We start from the raw sequence: 16,309 nt of genomic DNA, 5'->3' as shown, positions 1-16,309 counted from the left end.
CTCTTTAAAATTGAAGTATATTATTTTAATAGTAATAAGCAACTTCATTAATTTGAAGGTAAATGAAGGTTACCACTTCAGAAACAAAAAGGTTTATTTTAACTACTTATAAAAATATTCTAAGTATATATGGTATTGTATTCTTCCCTACCTTAGTATATATTTTCAGCAATAGCTGGGTCCATCATTTATCTTAAGAGTTAAAGTGCAGTGTAATGGGCTAGATTCTGCAGTGTCATCAAGGTAGAGGCTTTAGCTTCTACCCACAGCTTACCAAGGGGTCTGAAGGAGTGAGAGTCTCATTAAAGTTAGTAATTTAGGAAGGCTTTGAGATACAGGGCAGCAAATAACCATGACAGTGTCTTCTCTCTAAACCTAATTATGATCTATTAGTCACCCTTTCTCCAACCCTATCTAGGACGAGGTTTATCTAGTTGCCAACCTCTGGACAATTTGAGGGCATTTAAAAGGAAAAGGACAGATTGGAAAAGACTAAGGCAGTAGTATTCCGGAGCAGTCATTAGTAAGCTAAAGGCCCTCTCCACAGCCCCTTGCCCCCTGATTTAACCCGGCAAATACTTTTCACTGATCATAGACATTTCAATTTAGAGGACTTTGAAGTCATCAGCTTCAATACTGAATAGAAAGGGGCAGATCCTCAGTCCTAGAATTAATTGCTAGATGAGCAGGGTTGGAACCTGGGTCTTTTGACTCTTCCCTCTGTGTTTGCTGCACAGTATCTGAAACCCGATATCTCCCGTCCAGGTTCAAGCCTCTCTTTCACCATTTGCTTACTAATTGTGTTGCTTCAACAAACTTATCCATAAAAAATGGGGATAATAAGAGTGCCTATGTCACAGAGGTGCTAAGAACATTAAACAAATCTAGGTTTGCTGGGACGAAGTGAGAGAGTGGCATGGACACATATACACTACCAAACGTAAGGTAGAGAGCTAGTGGGAAGCAGCCACACAGCACAGGGAGATCAGCTCGGTGCTTTGTGACCAGCTAGAAGGGTGGGATAGGGAGAGTGGGAGGGAGATGCAAGAGGGAGGAGATATAGGGATATATGTATATGTGTAGCTGATTCACTTTGTTATACAGCAGAAACTAACACACCATTGTAAAGCAATTATACTCCAATAAAGATGTTTTAAAAAAATAAATAAATAAATAAAATGTATTGGGCACCTATGAGGTGCTGGGTACATTATGAAAGGTAGCATTAAATAAGAAAAAAAAAAAAAAACCTATTCAGGTGTTCCGCACGCAGTATGTATTCCAGTGATGTTATCCGTGACGCTTATCTATTCTCATTTTATTTTTTTTCACTGCTTCTTTATTACATCAAGAGCACATTTTACATTTTATTTCAAAACTGTTTTGAGGATGGAGTACTCAGTTTTTTCCTTTTTATTTTTAATTTGTCTGAAGTATTACCACCTTTCCTTTCATATGTCCTTATTCTAACATATGATTCCTATAAATCATTCTCATATTTTCTTATAATAGCTACTTATAATTTATGTAGTATCCTGTTTGGGGGGAAAAAGGCAAAATACGACGGGTAAATACAACAGAAGTTTTGTTTTGAAGCTAGCTGTATTTTACACTTGATAACATCAGGGAATTTTCCAGAAGGCTTTGTGGCAGATAATTTAGTGCACTTATTTTCCTACAGGAAATGAGCATTCCTCTTGTATAAATTTAATTCTTCTTTTAATCGTATAGTGGTCCCAGCAGGGGAACATATTTTCCAAAGGTCGTTTTATGAAGAGAGCCCAGTATTATGAACAAAATGCATCTCACGGTGCTCTGTATAAATTTTGTTAAGAAAAAATATCATCATCTTCTTGAAAATTAGAGTAAGATCAGCCTTGCTTAGCAATATAAGATAGAAGACCTTACTCAGAAAGAGTTTTGAGAGTTCACTATGAATTTTTCGCAGTCCAAAAGCAATAATAATTCACCATGGCCAGAAAGCTCCAAGTTATTTCAGCAAAAGTGAACTCTCATTCGTAACATAGAGAAGGATGAGCTACCCCTATTTTTGGTTTCATGCTCAGAAGATGTATTTATTCCCTTTTCTTTTCCTCAGTCAGTTCTATCTTCCATCTTCCAGTGTACCTTTGACACACAGTAGTGCCAAGGTGATGTTCAAAGGAAGCAGATACAGCCTTATCCATCAAAGTGTTTAATTAAGGATACAGGATGAATTAGTTCCGTGACCTCTGTGCCACCAATATACAGATCACTTCATAGTGTGTAACCTAATTTATAATAACATTTTCAGGCTTCCCTAGAACAGACAGTTTGCATTTCTATCACGGAATGCCTGAATGCCTACTGGGGTTATATTTTATTTTATTTATTTATTTATTTTTGCGGTACGTGGGCCTCTCACTGTTGTAGCCTCTCCCGTTGCGGAGCACAGGCTCCGGACGCGCAGGCTCAGCGGCCATGGCTCACGGGCCCAGCTGCTCCACGGCATGTGGGATCCTCCCGGACCGGGACACAAACCCGTGTTCCCTGCATCGGCAGGCGGACTCTCAACCACTGCGCCACTAGGGAAGCCCCGGGGTTATATTTTAAATTGCGGGGCCAGCCCCTGCGTTCAGCCCTAAGGGCAGTGTATGGCTTTCTCGAGTTTTCTAGATGCGGTGTTGCTCTTTCATAGACTGCAAATAAGTGCTGTTGTACCTAACTTCTGATTCTGTCTAATGTGCCCTTGAAGTGCTGCCAACCTTTAGTTCATGATTAATTCATCATCTTTTGGAAAACACTTGTTTCTGGGGCGTCAAGGGCCATCCATCAGAATGTACTGGGTTGTATTCATTTGTCTTTGCTCTCTCTGGCAGTTTATTTAAACTCATTTTTATTGTTATGATGTTCCGTCTTGCCTCGTGTTCTCTGCTTTTCATGGTTGCTTTCTGATTTCTGCCTTCCTTCCATGGAGTAGTTCATTGATTACTACCAGTGGGACATCCGTCCCTGGTTTGCCATGACCGCTGACTCAAGTTCTCCATCTCTTCATCTTCTTTTCCATGTGGATTCATTAAAAATACAGCTTTTCGGGCTTCCCTGGTGGCGCGGTGGTTGAGAGTCCGCCTGCCGATGCAGGGGACGCGGGTTCGTGCCCCGGTCCGGGAAGATCCCACATGCCGCGGAGGGGCTGGGCCCGTGAGCCGTGGCTGCTGGGCCTGCGCATCCGCAGCCTGTGCTCCGCAACAGGAGAGGCCACAACAGTGAGAGGCCCGCGTACCGCAAAGAAAACCAGAAAACAAAAAATACAGCTTTTCTTATTCTGGTTTACCTTTTGGTGTGTTATCCTTTTAAAATTCCACTGAATAAACACAAAATTTAATCATATTTGTTAAATTCTTTTGATACTGTGTTTGACAGATCTGTTCTTTAAAACCAGCTCTTTGTTGTCGCTCTTTGCTGAAGTTCCCAACAGGTAGAAACGCGTGAACCCTGTGTTTCTTTTATATTAATATTAACGATGAGGTTTCGCAGCGCACTGATGCCTTCTTTGTCAGAGTAAACTAAGGAGAGAAGCGTCCATTTTACTAAGTATTTACATAGTTCACGGCGGGGCAGTTTACCAGAGCTTTCTCTTTTCGTCTCCACTGACACCCTGCAAAGTAATGTTAACATCATCATCTTTCCGTGGAAACTGGCTCAGTTAAGGAGTTCTTCCAAGTTATCCAACTACGAAGCGACTGAATCAAGATTCAAAGCGAGGTTTGTCTGACCCCAGAGCCTTTGTTCAGGATATCCTACACAACGACTGTGTTCCGTGGAGGAACCCAGGGCGACGTGCCTGCTCTGGGCGCCTGGAAGGGCACCCGCCATGCGTGTCCAGCCCAGTGTCTTTCACACGGGAGACTATGATACGTATTTACTGAAGGACTGAATAAAGGTGTGGACAACTATTGTTTCAACCAACTGTGGTGTTTTAAAATCATCTCACCTTATTTTTGATTGGCTTTAGGACAGTGAAAATCCCAGATTCAGCGGAGGGACTTGGCTTCCAGATCCGAGGATACGGCCCTTCGGTGGTACATGCGGTGGGAAGAGGTGAGAAATCCACCCCGTGTGGTAACCAGCTTGCCAGCAGGTTTGGATACTCCCCGCTGAACAACAGTATGTTTAAAAGTGCATAGTCATGTTGCTGTGAATTTTCTCACTGGTATTTCTACTGTATTAGCTCAATGATAGTATATTTCTAAAGCAATATTTTCAAAAAAGCTCTTCAAATTGTAAGACATTTATCATTGTTAAAAATTCATAAGAGAATGATGCTTCCCAATCTCCCTTTTCTGCATGCTTTAATCAAAGGATATAATGACTTTAAGGTTTTGTATTTTTCTCTGACGGCAAATTATTATATTTTTGTCAGCGATTCAAAGATGTGAGTGTTTGGGCTTAAGAATGATCTGTTTCCTTTATATAATGTCTGTTGCTATATGATTACTTTATTACTTTATTCTCATAAGCCATGTATTTTATAAAGCATAAAATGCATTTTAAATTAAATAATTTATGTGACCCAAAACTTATGTTTATATTTTATTCTCTTTTTGTTTGATAGGCAAATCAGCCTTTGATATCTCTTGTTAACATATGTACTTTTAAATTTTATGCTAACACTAATGTGATTTAAGGGAATAACTGTTAGATCCCACATTGCTGACCGTAGTAAATAAATTGCTGCTGTAGCAAGAAGGATCACTAAGCATGCGAAGCCACGTGTTTATCTTAACAAGAGACGTACATGCTTTTCGTTACTAAGATATGTGCACTGCAGAGCATCTTAACATGATCACTCCAATATTAGACTGGAAAAATTTGAGAGGACATTGCTATCCGAATCACATTTATCAAGAATATACTACCTAGACCCCTATTAGGTTATGAGATTGCTTTCATTAGTGTATGTAGGATAAAAATTAATCTTACTTCAAAACTTGTCTTTTTGCTCAGAATTTTAAAACACATAGATTAATAGACATTTAAAATGTGTCCAGTAACTCATTAAAATTATAAAACTGAAATGGGATTCATTGCATACCAAAATGGGATATTTGATACATCAGATATCTCCTTCATTTTCACGAAACCAAAAAGGAGCCAGTCACATTATTGATACTATGAAATAACCGAAAACCTAAGTGAATCAAACTGTGCCTGTTTCCCTATTACAGTATCTTTTAAAGAGCAGGGTTGTATTTTGGGAACTTAATCATAGGGTAGGGCCAATTCTGGTTACTATGCTTTTTGCTTCTGAAGAGTAAAAGAAAGACTCATGTGCTTTTCCTTTCGAGTGTATATTAAATATGGTATCAGTCTGTGGTTTCCTTTTGCACTGTAATTTTGCCGCAAGAAAAAGAAACTTCTTTCCCATTTTTCTTCTTCAGCCCTTTCCCATGGTCACACACTAGAGCATATCAATAATGGGACTTTCTCCTGTGGAATCTACAATTCTAATATGCCATTTTCTGACTACAGTCTCTTTTTTGGGGTCTCTTATCTGGTTGCTTTAAAATTTGGTTGCTTCTTCAATAAAAAATGGTAAACAGAATTCCGTTGGGACCTCCAGTCTCGGAATCCTTCTCCTTTTCTCCCGGTTAATTATATCCCTCCAAGTGCCACTTCCTTCCTTAGCCAGCTTTATCCCCGTGGTGGAGCACTTCCATCACTCTTCTTCTCAGCATTGTTAGGGTCCTCTCATCCCTGTCTCTCAGGTGCATCCAGGGTCCTCTTGTGCTTATCCCTCAGGTGCATCCAGGCCACCTTATTTCAGCTTTGGATAAACCTAACTACATTCATTGCTTTTTCTCCTGAGCAGCTAGGAAAAATCTATCATGGATATGGAATTAGTATCATCCCAATTCACTGTCTTGTCTTTTACTGAGCCCTGTCACTACTCAGCAGTCTTTTTATGTGTCTGATCAGCTGTCTCTTTTTCTATTCATTATTGCCTCCTGTCCCCCTGATGACTTCCTTTTTCACCTCACAGACATACTCAGGCTCCCAGGTATGAAGGCCTCCAAGTCCCACACCTTTTTTTTGCACACGTTGTTGGCTGTTTTACCGTCACCAATTTTTCTCCTAGTCTAGAGGAAGAGGTCTTCCATTTTCCCCTCTGGAGTTCAAGGTTAATATCCCTACAGATATTCTGGAGCCCACCCCTTCAGATACCTCCTCTGGGGTATTACACTGTCAGATATTCCGATTCCAGAATTTTCAATGTTTCTCTTCACTGGATTACTATAGTAGAGGCTATAAACATGCTCAGTTGTTTCTCATTGAAATAAACAAAGAAACAAAACTGTCTTAAACTGAACAGCAAATACAAAACCTGCCCTCTTCCCTTATTTTCCTCTCTAGATCCTTGCTACACAGAGTGTGGTCCACAGACCTACAACGTTGGCATCACCTGGGAGCTGGTTAGAAATGCAGAATCTCAGGCCCCATCTAAGACTTACTGAATCAGAATCTGTATTTTAACAAGATCCTCAGGTGATCTGTATGCATGTCAAAGATTAAGACCCTTCGCTCTAGAGTAATGCTCTCAGAACTTATTTTTGTCGTGCCAAACTTCCTGAAATGCTGGTCTTTATTTTGGCTGGCCCTTCCTCACTTCCTATTTGAATTTTAGCCCAGGGCTATAGACATCTCCTCCCACCTCCTACCCATGTCTCCAAGAGTAACCCATGTCTTATAAGAGTAATCATGGACTTAACTGGAAAATACAATGGACATTGAGAGTTCTTGTCTTAATTGAATCTTCTGTTGCATTTGTTTAAACTGACTGCTCCCGTTGACCTAAAACGTTCATTATCTTGATTTCTGAGACGGTACTTTTCAGATTTTTCTCCTACCCCTCCTCTGCCAGCTCTTCATCTATTGACCCCTGAACTGTTGGCACTCTCTTCTCTTCTTTGCCTTCTTGTTCTCCGTAAACAATCATATTGACCCTCTTCACTGGGGATTTCTAAATCTCTTTCTCCCGCCCAGATCTCTTGAGTTCTGTAGCCTAGATCTAATTGTTTATTAAACATCTCCACCTAAACGCACCTTTGGCACCTTAAGAAACCCAGTATTATCCCCAGCTGAACTTTTTATCTATTCTCTGAAGCTGCTTTACCTTCTGTATTCTCTCTCTCCGTCTACTCAGCCACTGAGTCCGCAGGCACAGGAGTGATCCTGAGTGCGGACTAGAGCCTTTCCGTCAACACCATCATCAAACATCAGAAACTTGATCTCGTTCTCCCCTTTATAATTCAAGCTACGTTAATTCCATCCTGGGAATTTGCACTGGATGCTTGCTGTGATTTTGATTTTTGACTTAAACTCCGATGATCCATCCTCTGCGTAGGCGGGGGTTGGGAGCGATCATGTCACTTCTCTGCTTAAAATTCTTAAATGTTTTTCCTCTTGCGTGTATAGTAAGGTTCACGCTCAGGACTTCACGCAAAGCGCACAGAGACTTCACAACCTGCCTCTGCTTTGCTCTCCGGTCTCTCTCACCCACTTTCATTCTGAGCTCACACTGACTGCTCCTATGGTCCCAAATGTCCAGGTTATTCTTGACTCAGTGCCTTTTTTCAGGCTCTTTTTCTTCTTCTTCTTCTTTTTAAAAAAATTTTATTGGAGTAGAGTTGATTTACAGTGTTGTGTTAGCTTCAGGTGTACAGCACAGTGAATCACTTATATATATACATACATCCACTGTTTTTTAGATTCTTTTCCCATATAGGCCATTACAGAAGACTTGAGTACAGTTCCCTGGGCTATAGAGTCCCCTGTCCTTATTAGCTATCTAGTTCATATATTGTAGTATGTATATATCATTCCCAGTCTCCCAGGGTATCCTTCCTTGCCACCACCCCCTGGTAACCATAAGTTTGTTTTCTACATCTGTCACTCTGTTTCTGTTCTGTAGATAAGTTCATTTGTACCCTTTTTTTTAGATTCTAGGCTGTTCTTTCTGCTGCGATTCTCCCTCCCTCCCTCAAGACTCAGCTCAATCCAGGAAAACCACTTAATATTTCTGGGAGTGAATTTTAGTGAGAAGAAATGTATACTGTCTTCTTGAATATAAATTCTGTTCTTTAAGATGTTTAATAATTCCTTCATGGGAGAAATTGCTTACAAAGGAAAGCTCTTCTAACATACTTATGATGAGTTTTATAATCATTGATGTTAATTATGTACATTGTATTTAGCAGTGGTGCTTTGTAAATGTTGATTTGCTCAGAATATCAAATAGTAATGATTGGAAGGTTCTGAAAATCTTAGCTCACCTGTTAGGATATGCCACTATATCTCTGCAAATAAATGGTGGACAGTTGATGTTTTCTGATTAATTTTATTCTCCACAAATTGTCTGGTTCCTGACCCTTTGTACATATCCTGAAGTCTTGTTTTTCTTAGCAAATCCAGTCCACTCCTACTTGCTAATTGACTTGATTTTTTTCCTTAAGAATTTCTTTTAATTGTTGGCATTTTAAAAAATGAAAGTGAATACTGTTTAAATATTTAGAGATTTTGTAGACTAAAGGAAGTGTAAAAAGGCCTGTATTTCTGGCTTTCTCATTGTGCCATTATATATGCATGTTTAGAAAATTAGATCGATTAGACATTTGAAAGGGAAAATAACTGATTAGCATTATGAAGGTTTCTTCACAGTATCTCTTCAAACTAATTCTTCAGGGGGTGGGAAGATATTTGTTCAACACAGTTTGAATGGCCAGTTAAAAAGCAGGGAATTTTCTTTTGCGGTACGCGGGCCTCTCACTGTTGTGGCCTCTCCCGTTGCGGAGCACAGGCTCCGGACGCGCAGGCTCAGCGGCCATGGCTCACGGGCCCAGCCGCTCCGCGGCATGTGGGATCTTTCCGGACCGGGGCACAAACCCGTGTCCCCTGCATCAGCAGGCGGACTCTCAACCACTGCGCCACCAGGGAAGCCCAAGCAGGGAATTTTTGAGAGGGCATTGCCGTCAGAGCCAGATTCATCAAGAACATGCTAGCTAGATGTTTATCATATTTCAAAATTGCTTTCCTTACGGTATATGGGATAAAAATGAATCATATTCCTAAAATTAGTTTTTGGCAGTTTTCTCATTTGTATTTAAAGGAACCGTGGCCGCAGCCGCTGGTCTTCACCCTGGACAGTGTATCATCAAAGTAAATGGAATCAATGTCAGCAAAGAGACACACGCCAGTGTTATTGCCCATGTCACGGCCTGCAGGAAGTACAGGAGACCAACGAAGGTAAACTACCCTTGGCTGGTGTAGCTGTGATCACACACTTGCACAGAAGGCCCCAGGGACAGCATGGGGTAGTGCCAGGGCTGTCTGTGGTCTCCACTGACAAGTTCACGTTTAAGTGCAGAACTTTCAATCGCATAATGCTTGTTTTATCTGCATAATTAGTTATAGTCGATTCTGCTTGAATGGCCACATTTTGCTGCTACAGTATTATCACCAGTTTAAAAAGTGCTCTGGGCTATTTTCCTTTTCATTGTGATGAGTTTTCGAATAGCTAACTGTTTATCAAATTGAAATGCAAAGGTCTTGACTCTTGTGATTGCCTTAGAATCTATAATGGTCAGCTGTACCTCCATCTGTATATATGAATTATTACTGCTTACACTGTTTATTATAAAACTTCTGTGAAAAAGAAAAAATTGTGGGTTTTATAGGGTCTGTGATTGACTGTTGGATATATTTTTATTTAGGTAGCTGGATTTAGCTTTTAAAAGAAAATACCAATATGTGTTTGCCATTACTTAAAATCTTAAGCACTGTCCTCTGATCCAAAGTTTAAGTGCTGTACAAAAATAAAATTAGAATCCTAATTGATAAGTAAAGCTTATTATCTCATGAGATACAAGGGAGTGTTGGATTATAAGAGAAAATTCTCTCAAATTAATTAACTGAGTGCAAAAGGAATTTTAAAGGAAAGGCTTTCTGTTTTTTTCTGTCATGCTCGGTGAGGTACTCTTTTCTAGATTTGAGTATATGACTTTGTGTCCAAAACAGAAAGATGAGTGGCTATTTTCTCCTAGGCCAGGACTGACATCCTACAATATACTGAGCCCACAAGAAAATAGCTGATCAATTTTGCTTACTAGTAAGGTCAAAAGAGCACAGCAGATTGGAATTCACACGTAGAAGCGTAGGTTATTTGGGTTGACAGTAGTTTAATAAATAAATATTTATTGAACTGTATTAGTAAATGAAGTTTTAAAAAGATACTACTTAAATGATCAAATTTTCCCCCTTCTCTCAAAATTTTAAAAGGTAGCCAAATTGATTTGAGTTTCATTTCTTTTCATTTCCCCTGTCTTCCTTGTTGGAGAGGTGTTGATCAGTGAAATAATTAAGAAAAGCACTAAATGGACAGAAAAATTCACTAAGTGAATAACATGCTCTATTGGGTATCCATTGCCACAAAACAGACTGTCCCGAAACGTAGTGACTTAGAACAACAGTGATTAATTGTTTCTCTTGGTTCTCCGGGTTGACTGGGTGTTGGTTCCTGTGAGGGCTTCGTCCTGATGTGGCTTTGTTCTGCTGGGAACTGACTAGTGCTGGGGTTCCCCTCCTGATGTCCTCTCACTCCAGAGCCCCTCCACCTGGCCTTCCTTTCCATTCCTTAGCAGAATTCTCCTTTCTGCATGGTATCAGGGTTTCAAGAGGGAATATTACAGGCAGTCAACTCTTTACATCATGCTTGCTACTGCTCTCCCTTTGAAGAGCCAGATCACGTGACCAAGCCCAGGATGAGTGTAAGAAGGAGCTACACAAAGGTGTGGACTCTGGGGAAGGGGTTACTTGGAGGCCACAACAGGTCACCAAGGTGTACTTGAATGATTAAATGTTAACTAGCATTTTAATGATGGATAGCAGTATAATAATCAAACGCAATTGTGAAGTTAATACAAGAGAAAAATGGATAGTACAAATTATATCACACTTCAGTCATGTAACTCAGCTTATCATCTTACCTAGGAAAAGTGCAAACATTAAAGTAGTGATGCAACCCTGAAAGCAGTACTTGGTAGCCATTCATCTCTCATTTATCTAAGCAAGACAGGAACTGCTACTTCAATGAAAATATAGGATGATTTATGACGTGGAAGGATTAAAAGATAGTTATATCAATTGGGAACCCCATGAGATGAAAGGTGTTCTTCCAATTTTCTTATTGGTTTGACTCACAAAAACCATTAAAAGTGTTGAAACATATGTGACTGTTAGGAGAGCATTTAAATCATTTGTACAATTATAGACCATTGCTTCTTCAGAAAAGTGCCCATCTAACATTTATGTAAAAATGTAATTTATAATTCATTTTGAGATAGACTTGAGTCATTTAAGACATTTGGGAAATACATCTTATTTAAAAGCCTATCTATCGTTGGAAGAAAAAATCTCAAGCTTAGAAAGTTTGTCAGTTTGTTGAAAAATATTTTTTTTTAGTTTTATCATCCTATCAGCTTCTCACTGACTTATTAATCTTTTTTTAAATTTATTTATTTTAATTTATTTATTTTTGGCTGTGTTGGGTCTTCATTGCTGCATGCAGGCTTTTTCTAGTTGTGGCGAGTGGGGGCTACTCTTTGGTGTGGTGCGCAGACTTCTCATTACGGTGGCTTCTCTTGTTGCGGAGCATGGGCTCTAGGCGCACAGGCTTCAGTAGTTGTGGCTTGTGGGCTCTAGAGCGTAGGCTCCATAGTTGTGGCTTATGGGCTTAATTTCTCCATGGCATGTGGGATCTTCCTGGACCAGGGCTCAAACCCATGTCCCCTGCATTGGCAGGCGGATTCTTAACCACTGCCCCACCAGGGAAGTCCCTGTTGAAAAATAATGCCACCGACTTTCTATTAGTTTCTGACATTGATTTGCCTTCTCTTTCAAATGTTATTGTATTTTATTGTATTTAAACTAGAAGAATAAGTAAGATTGTCAACTCTCCTTTTGAAGCAGGTTTATGAAATGGATATGCATTTCAGGAAGCACTAATACCTCTGAGGTTTCTTTCTCCCCCTCATTTCCAGCAAGATTCCATTCAGTGGGTTTATAACAGCATTGAGAGCGCTCAGGAAGACCTTCAGAAGTCTAACTCCAAACCCCCAGGAGATGAAGCAGGGGATGCTTTTGACTGTAAAGTAGAAGGTGGGTTCCTCCTTTTTCTCCTCATTGCCCTATAGTATTCTTTGTCCTTGTGCCATTGCCGCATCCCAGTTATTGAAAACCTTATATGTTCAAGCCACTTCTTGGTCATCTCAGATAGATGCCACGTCAAATCCCTAAGTCATAATTGCTGGTGACTGACATAGAATAGCTATGACACTTTCTTAGGTACTTTATTAAATGTTTTACGTGGATTATCTCATCAAGTCATCAAAAACGAAAATCTATTAAAGGTGTGATTATCATCATTCTCATTTTATGGGAGAAGAAATAGAGACCCATATAGGTGAATGGGCGTGCCCAAGCCAGGAAGCAGTGGAATGACGATTCAAACCCAAGTTAGGATGTTTCCTTATTTTGAGTTTAAACATTGTGTGCACCTTCCCACTCCACTGTGGTTCACAAACCAGCAGTATCAGCATCACCTGAGTAAGACAGAGATGCAGAATCTCAGCCCCACCCCAGATCTACTGAATGGGAATCTCCATTTTAACAAGGTCTTACCTGTATGTACATTACAATAGGAGAAGCCCTAGTTTAGAAGGTCCATAGTTCCTTTGAAAATACATTTTTTTCCTTTTCTTTTAAATAGAAATGTAGTTGATTTACAATGTTGTGTGAGTCTCAGGTGTACAGCAAAGTAATTGTTATACGTATATATGTATTCTTTTTCAGAGTTTTTTCCATTATAGGTTATTATAAGATATTGAATATAGTTCCCTGTGCTATACAGTAGGTCCTTGTTTTGAAAATACTTTCTTGATTCAAGTAACTTTTACTGTATTCTTACAGTAATGAAGGAGGCAAACTAATAACGTGAGTATGACAGGGAGAGAGATCTTTTGTTAAGGACTCATACCATTTCTGTTTTCTCAGTGAAGCAAACCTGCAGGTCACTGTATTCAGTGGCGAAGGGTGAAGGGACTGAGGCAACTACGTTTACGTTTGCATGTAACAAATACCTTGAAATATCATTATAAACTTTTTCATGGAAGTCCTTGAATCCTCTCCTACATTTTCTTGGTATCTTTCCACTTATACTATTGGTGGATGTCTCTGGACATTTTTATTGTACTATTAGTTTCTTCCGAACCAGCATAGCTGGAGAATTTGCTATGCACACTGAATCACATGGGGGTACTTAGGAAAAGCGGTTTTCCCTCCATTCCTGGAAGGGCACTTGGGAGGAGCTTCTCAGATCATGAACAACATCAGGAATATTTCAATCTCACTGGAGCAGCAAAGCTGTAGTGCTAAATCAGCTCTTTTATTTATTCAAACCAGGACAAATCTCAGGACCTTATCTTGAGGCTTTTATTCCTCATTTATAGTTAGTTTTTGCTAATCATCATTGGTGCCACGGTGAAAGGTAGAATGGGTTAATGAGATGCTCTGGAAATTGATTTATAGCTATTCTTGGACTTAATTATTTTAAAGAAAACCATTTTTCTGCCTTTGCCTATTTTTTAAAATAAATTTATTTATTTTATTTATTTATTTTTGGCTGCGTTGGGTCTTCGTTGCTGCGTGCGGGCTTTCTCTAGTTGCGGAGAGCAGGGGCTACTCTTCGTTGCGGTACGTGGGCTTCTCATTGCAGTGGCTTCTCTTGTTGCGGAGCACAGGCTCTAGGTGCGTGGGCTTCAGTAGTTGTGACACGTGGGCTCAGTAGTTGTGGCTCACAGGCTCCAGAGCGCAATCTCAGTAGTTGCGGCGCGTGGGCTTAGTTGCCCCGCGGCATGTGGGATCTTCCCGGACCAGGGCTCGAACCCATGTCCCCTGCATTGGCAGGTCGATTCTTAACCACTGCGCCAACAGGGAAGCCCTGCTTTTGCCTATTTTATATTTACTGTTTCTGTTATTCTAGGGCTTAATTGTGTTAAGTAAGCTAATATTCTCTTTTCGCTTATTTACTATTTACTGTTAGATTCCTCAGCAGTTTCTTGCTTGAGACTTTAGGTGTTTTTTTCCCCTAGCTGACTGATTGTTGGCCAAAAACCTATAGGAATACATTCCAGATGGAAATTTTATTACAGTGAACAATGACACATTTTCGCAATGAGTCAGCTTCAGAAGATGCTGTTTGGGAAAATTCAGGCACTCCCTGCTTAAAAAAATAATTATTCCATCTCCTCTCTGCTTCTTCAGTATGGTTTTCTGTATTTTTTCTGCTTTGAGAAAATATTAATCCAATGTTTGACGCAGTTTTAGGAACCCTGACTTTAAGTTATGCATGCTTTTAATGAAAAAATTGTACGTTTAATGTTGATATAGGTATAAATAGGCATACATATGGTCCATAGATCAAAACGGGTGTGTAAAGATAAGACTAGCCATATTAGAGTGGTAAGATTTGGATCGGTCAATCATGTATTTTTTTAAATGTTCTTATTTTTTAAAATGTTAACCAGAATAGACGCTTCATTTAGCACAGCAGATTTAGTCACCCTTTAAAGAACTCTTTAAAAATTATTCAAAGAGACTTAAATTATTTGAAGAGATTAACAAACCCTTCCTGAATTTGCTGAATTAAAGTTATCTTTATTCCAGAGGTAATTGACAAGTTCAACACCATGGCCATCATCGACGGGAAGAAGGAGCACGTGAGTCTGACAGTGGATAACGTCCACCTAGAGTATGGCGTCGTGTACGAGTATGACAGCACCGCCGGGATCAAGTGCAACGTGGTGGAGAAGATGATCGAACCCAAAGGTTTCTTCAGCCTCACTGCCAAGGTACGAGCGATCCCTGCAAAGGAAGGGATTTTGTTCTTGGTTAAGCAGCTAAAACCCTCCCTCACCCCCACTTCAAAAAATGTAAATAGCTGTACATGTTTCAGCTGTCCACTCACTGAAGTTCTTTTTCTTTTTCCCCCCATTACTCAGTTTGTGTACAGTCTTTTTTTTTTTTTAATTGATCTCTTGGAGCACAGTGTCATGTTAGATGGGACGCTTGCCCAGGCGAGCATTAGTTGATTTGGCAAAGGTGTCTTTGCATTTAGTAAGTTTACTACGTCTGTTAACTCAGTATCATGAATACGTTTCAGACGGTTTTCATGACAGGTGGTGCTTTCCTAAATGTACATAATCCTGTGAAGAATATTTGAAGTCGTAAAACGCATTCAAATTCTGCAAGTCTCATGTTTATTTCATAAAATTGCTCGAAGCTTAGAGATCAGTTTATGAATAGATCTTCAGGTATTTATACAATTCTTAGTTGCAAAGGATCTTGTACTTAGTCCTTAGACTACAGCAAAACAGGAAGGGAGAAAGGGGGTCTTCATCCAAATGGATAAAACATATGCTAAGTAAGAGGCGACCCTGTGTTTGCTTCTCATGATCCTTCCACAAGGTAAATCGATCAGACTCCTGTTGGACCCTCCACAGGTTGGAGGTTTAGTGTTCCATCTGCTTTTGTATAGCTTTGCCACCTTTATTTCTTCATTTCAATTCTTGTTTTGAATGTGTGTAGTTGAGATAGATCTAGCATTAATAACATGTATTTTTTTATTTTAGCGGAAAAATAATATAAAAATCCAAATGCACTATTTCAAAAATAATTATTTTATGTTTTTGTTTTATATTCTGAAAGTTAACTTTTGAAAAAAATCCCATCATTCTGATGGCATTGTACCACTATATGTACCTACTGATAGAGAATCTGTATTTTCAAAATGCAACCCCTTCCCAGCTACATTATACTATTAAGAGGATCCATGGAAGAGTTTGGGATCAGGTTACTGTAATTATTTTATCTCATTTTCTAGCTATTTCAAATTGGCAAGATTACGTGGATTACTTTATATATGACAACTGTACAACTTAGTCTGCACAGATTTCTGTTTTACACATGAAGAAAAGAAAGTCAAAGAAATTACGAAATTTAACCAAGATCACACTGCTAATGCTAAAGTGAGCTCTAATTTCTAGACTAGTGATGAAACAAAAAACTCACACTCTATATTCTGCAAGACAGGGGAATGGAGGTGGTGAAGGAGGTCAAATAAACACAGCGTCTGTAGGTTGTCTCACACAATATTATAAAACTGTCAGGTAAGGGTGTAATCAGTCTTTGTGATCTTTGAACAATCATGAATGCTACA

At 39.5% G+C, this 16,309-nt stretch overlaps 1 protein-coding gene across 4 annotated transcripts in view; it reads left to right on the top strand.

Annotated features, from left to right (window-relative positions):
- Nucleotides 1-16,309, top strand: part of PREX2 (phosphatidylinositol-3,4,5-trisphosphate dependent Rac exchange factor 2) — a 286,239-nt gene that overhangs the window by 138,573 nt on the left and 131,357 nt on the right. For 3 of the 4 annotated variants that reach the window (XM_067712136.1, XM_067712134.1, XM_067712137.1), the window contains 4 exons: nt 3,995-4,080; nt 9,125-9,282; nt 12,075-12,192; nt 14,758-14,942. In XM_067712136.1, coding sequence (XP_067568237.1) covers nt 3,995-4,080; nt 9,125-9,282; nt 12,075-12,192; nt 14,758-14,942 — 547 coding nt within the window. The remainder of the gene's footprint in view (nt 1-3,994; nt 4,081-9,124; nt 9,283-12,074; nt 12,193-14,757; nt 14,943-16,309) is intronic. The other variant, XM_067712135.1, reaches the window with a different exon arrangement.

Source organism: Pseudorca crassidens, chromosome 17, assembly GCF_039906515.1.
Source record: "Pseudorca crassidens isolate mPseCra1 chromosome 17, mPseCra1.hap1, whole genome shotgun sequence".
Classification (NCBI taxonomy): Eukaryota; Metazoa; Chordata; class Mammalia; order Artiodactyla; family Delphinidae; genus Pseudorca; species Pseudorca crassidens.
This window is presented reverse-complemented; position numbering and strand designations above follow the sequence as displayed.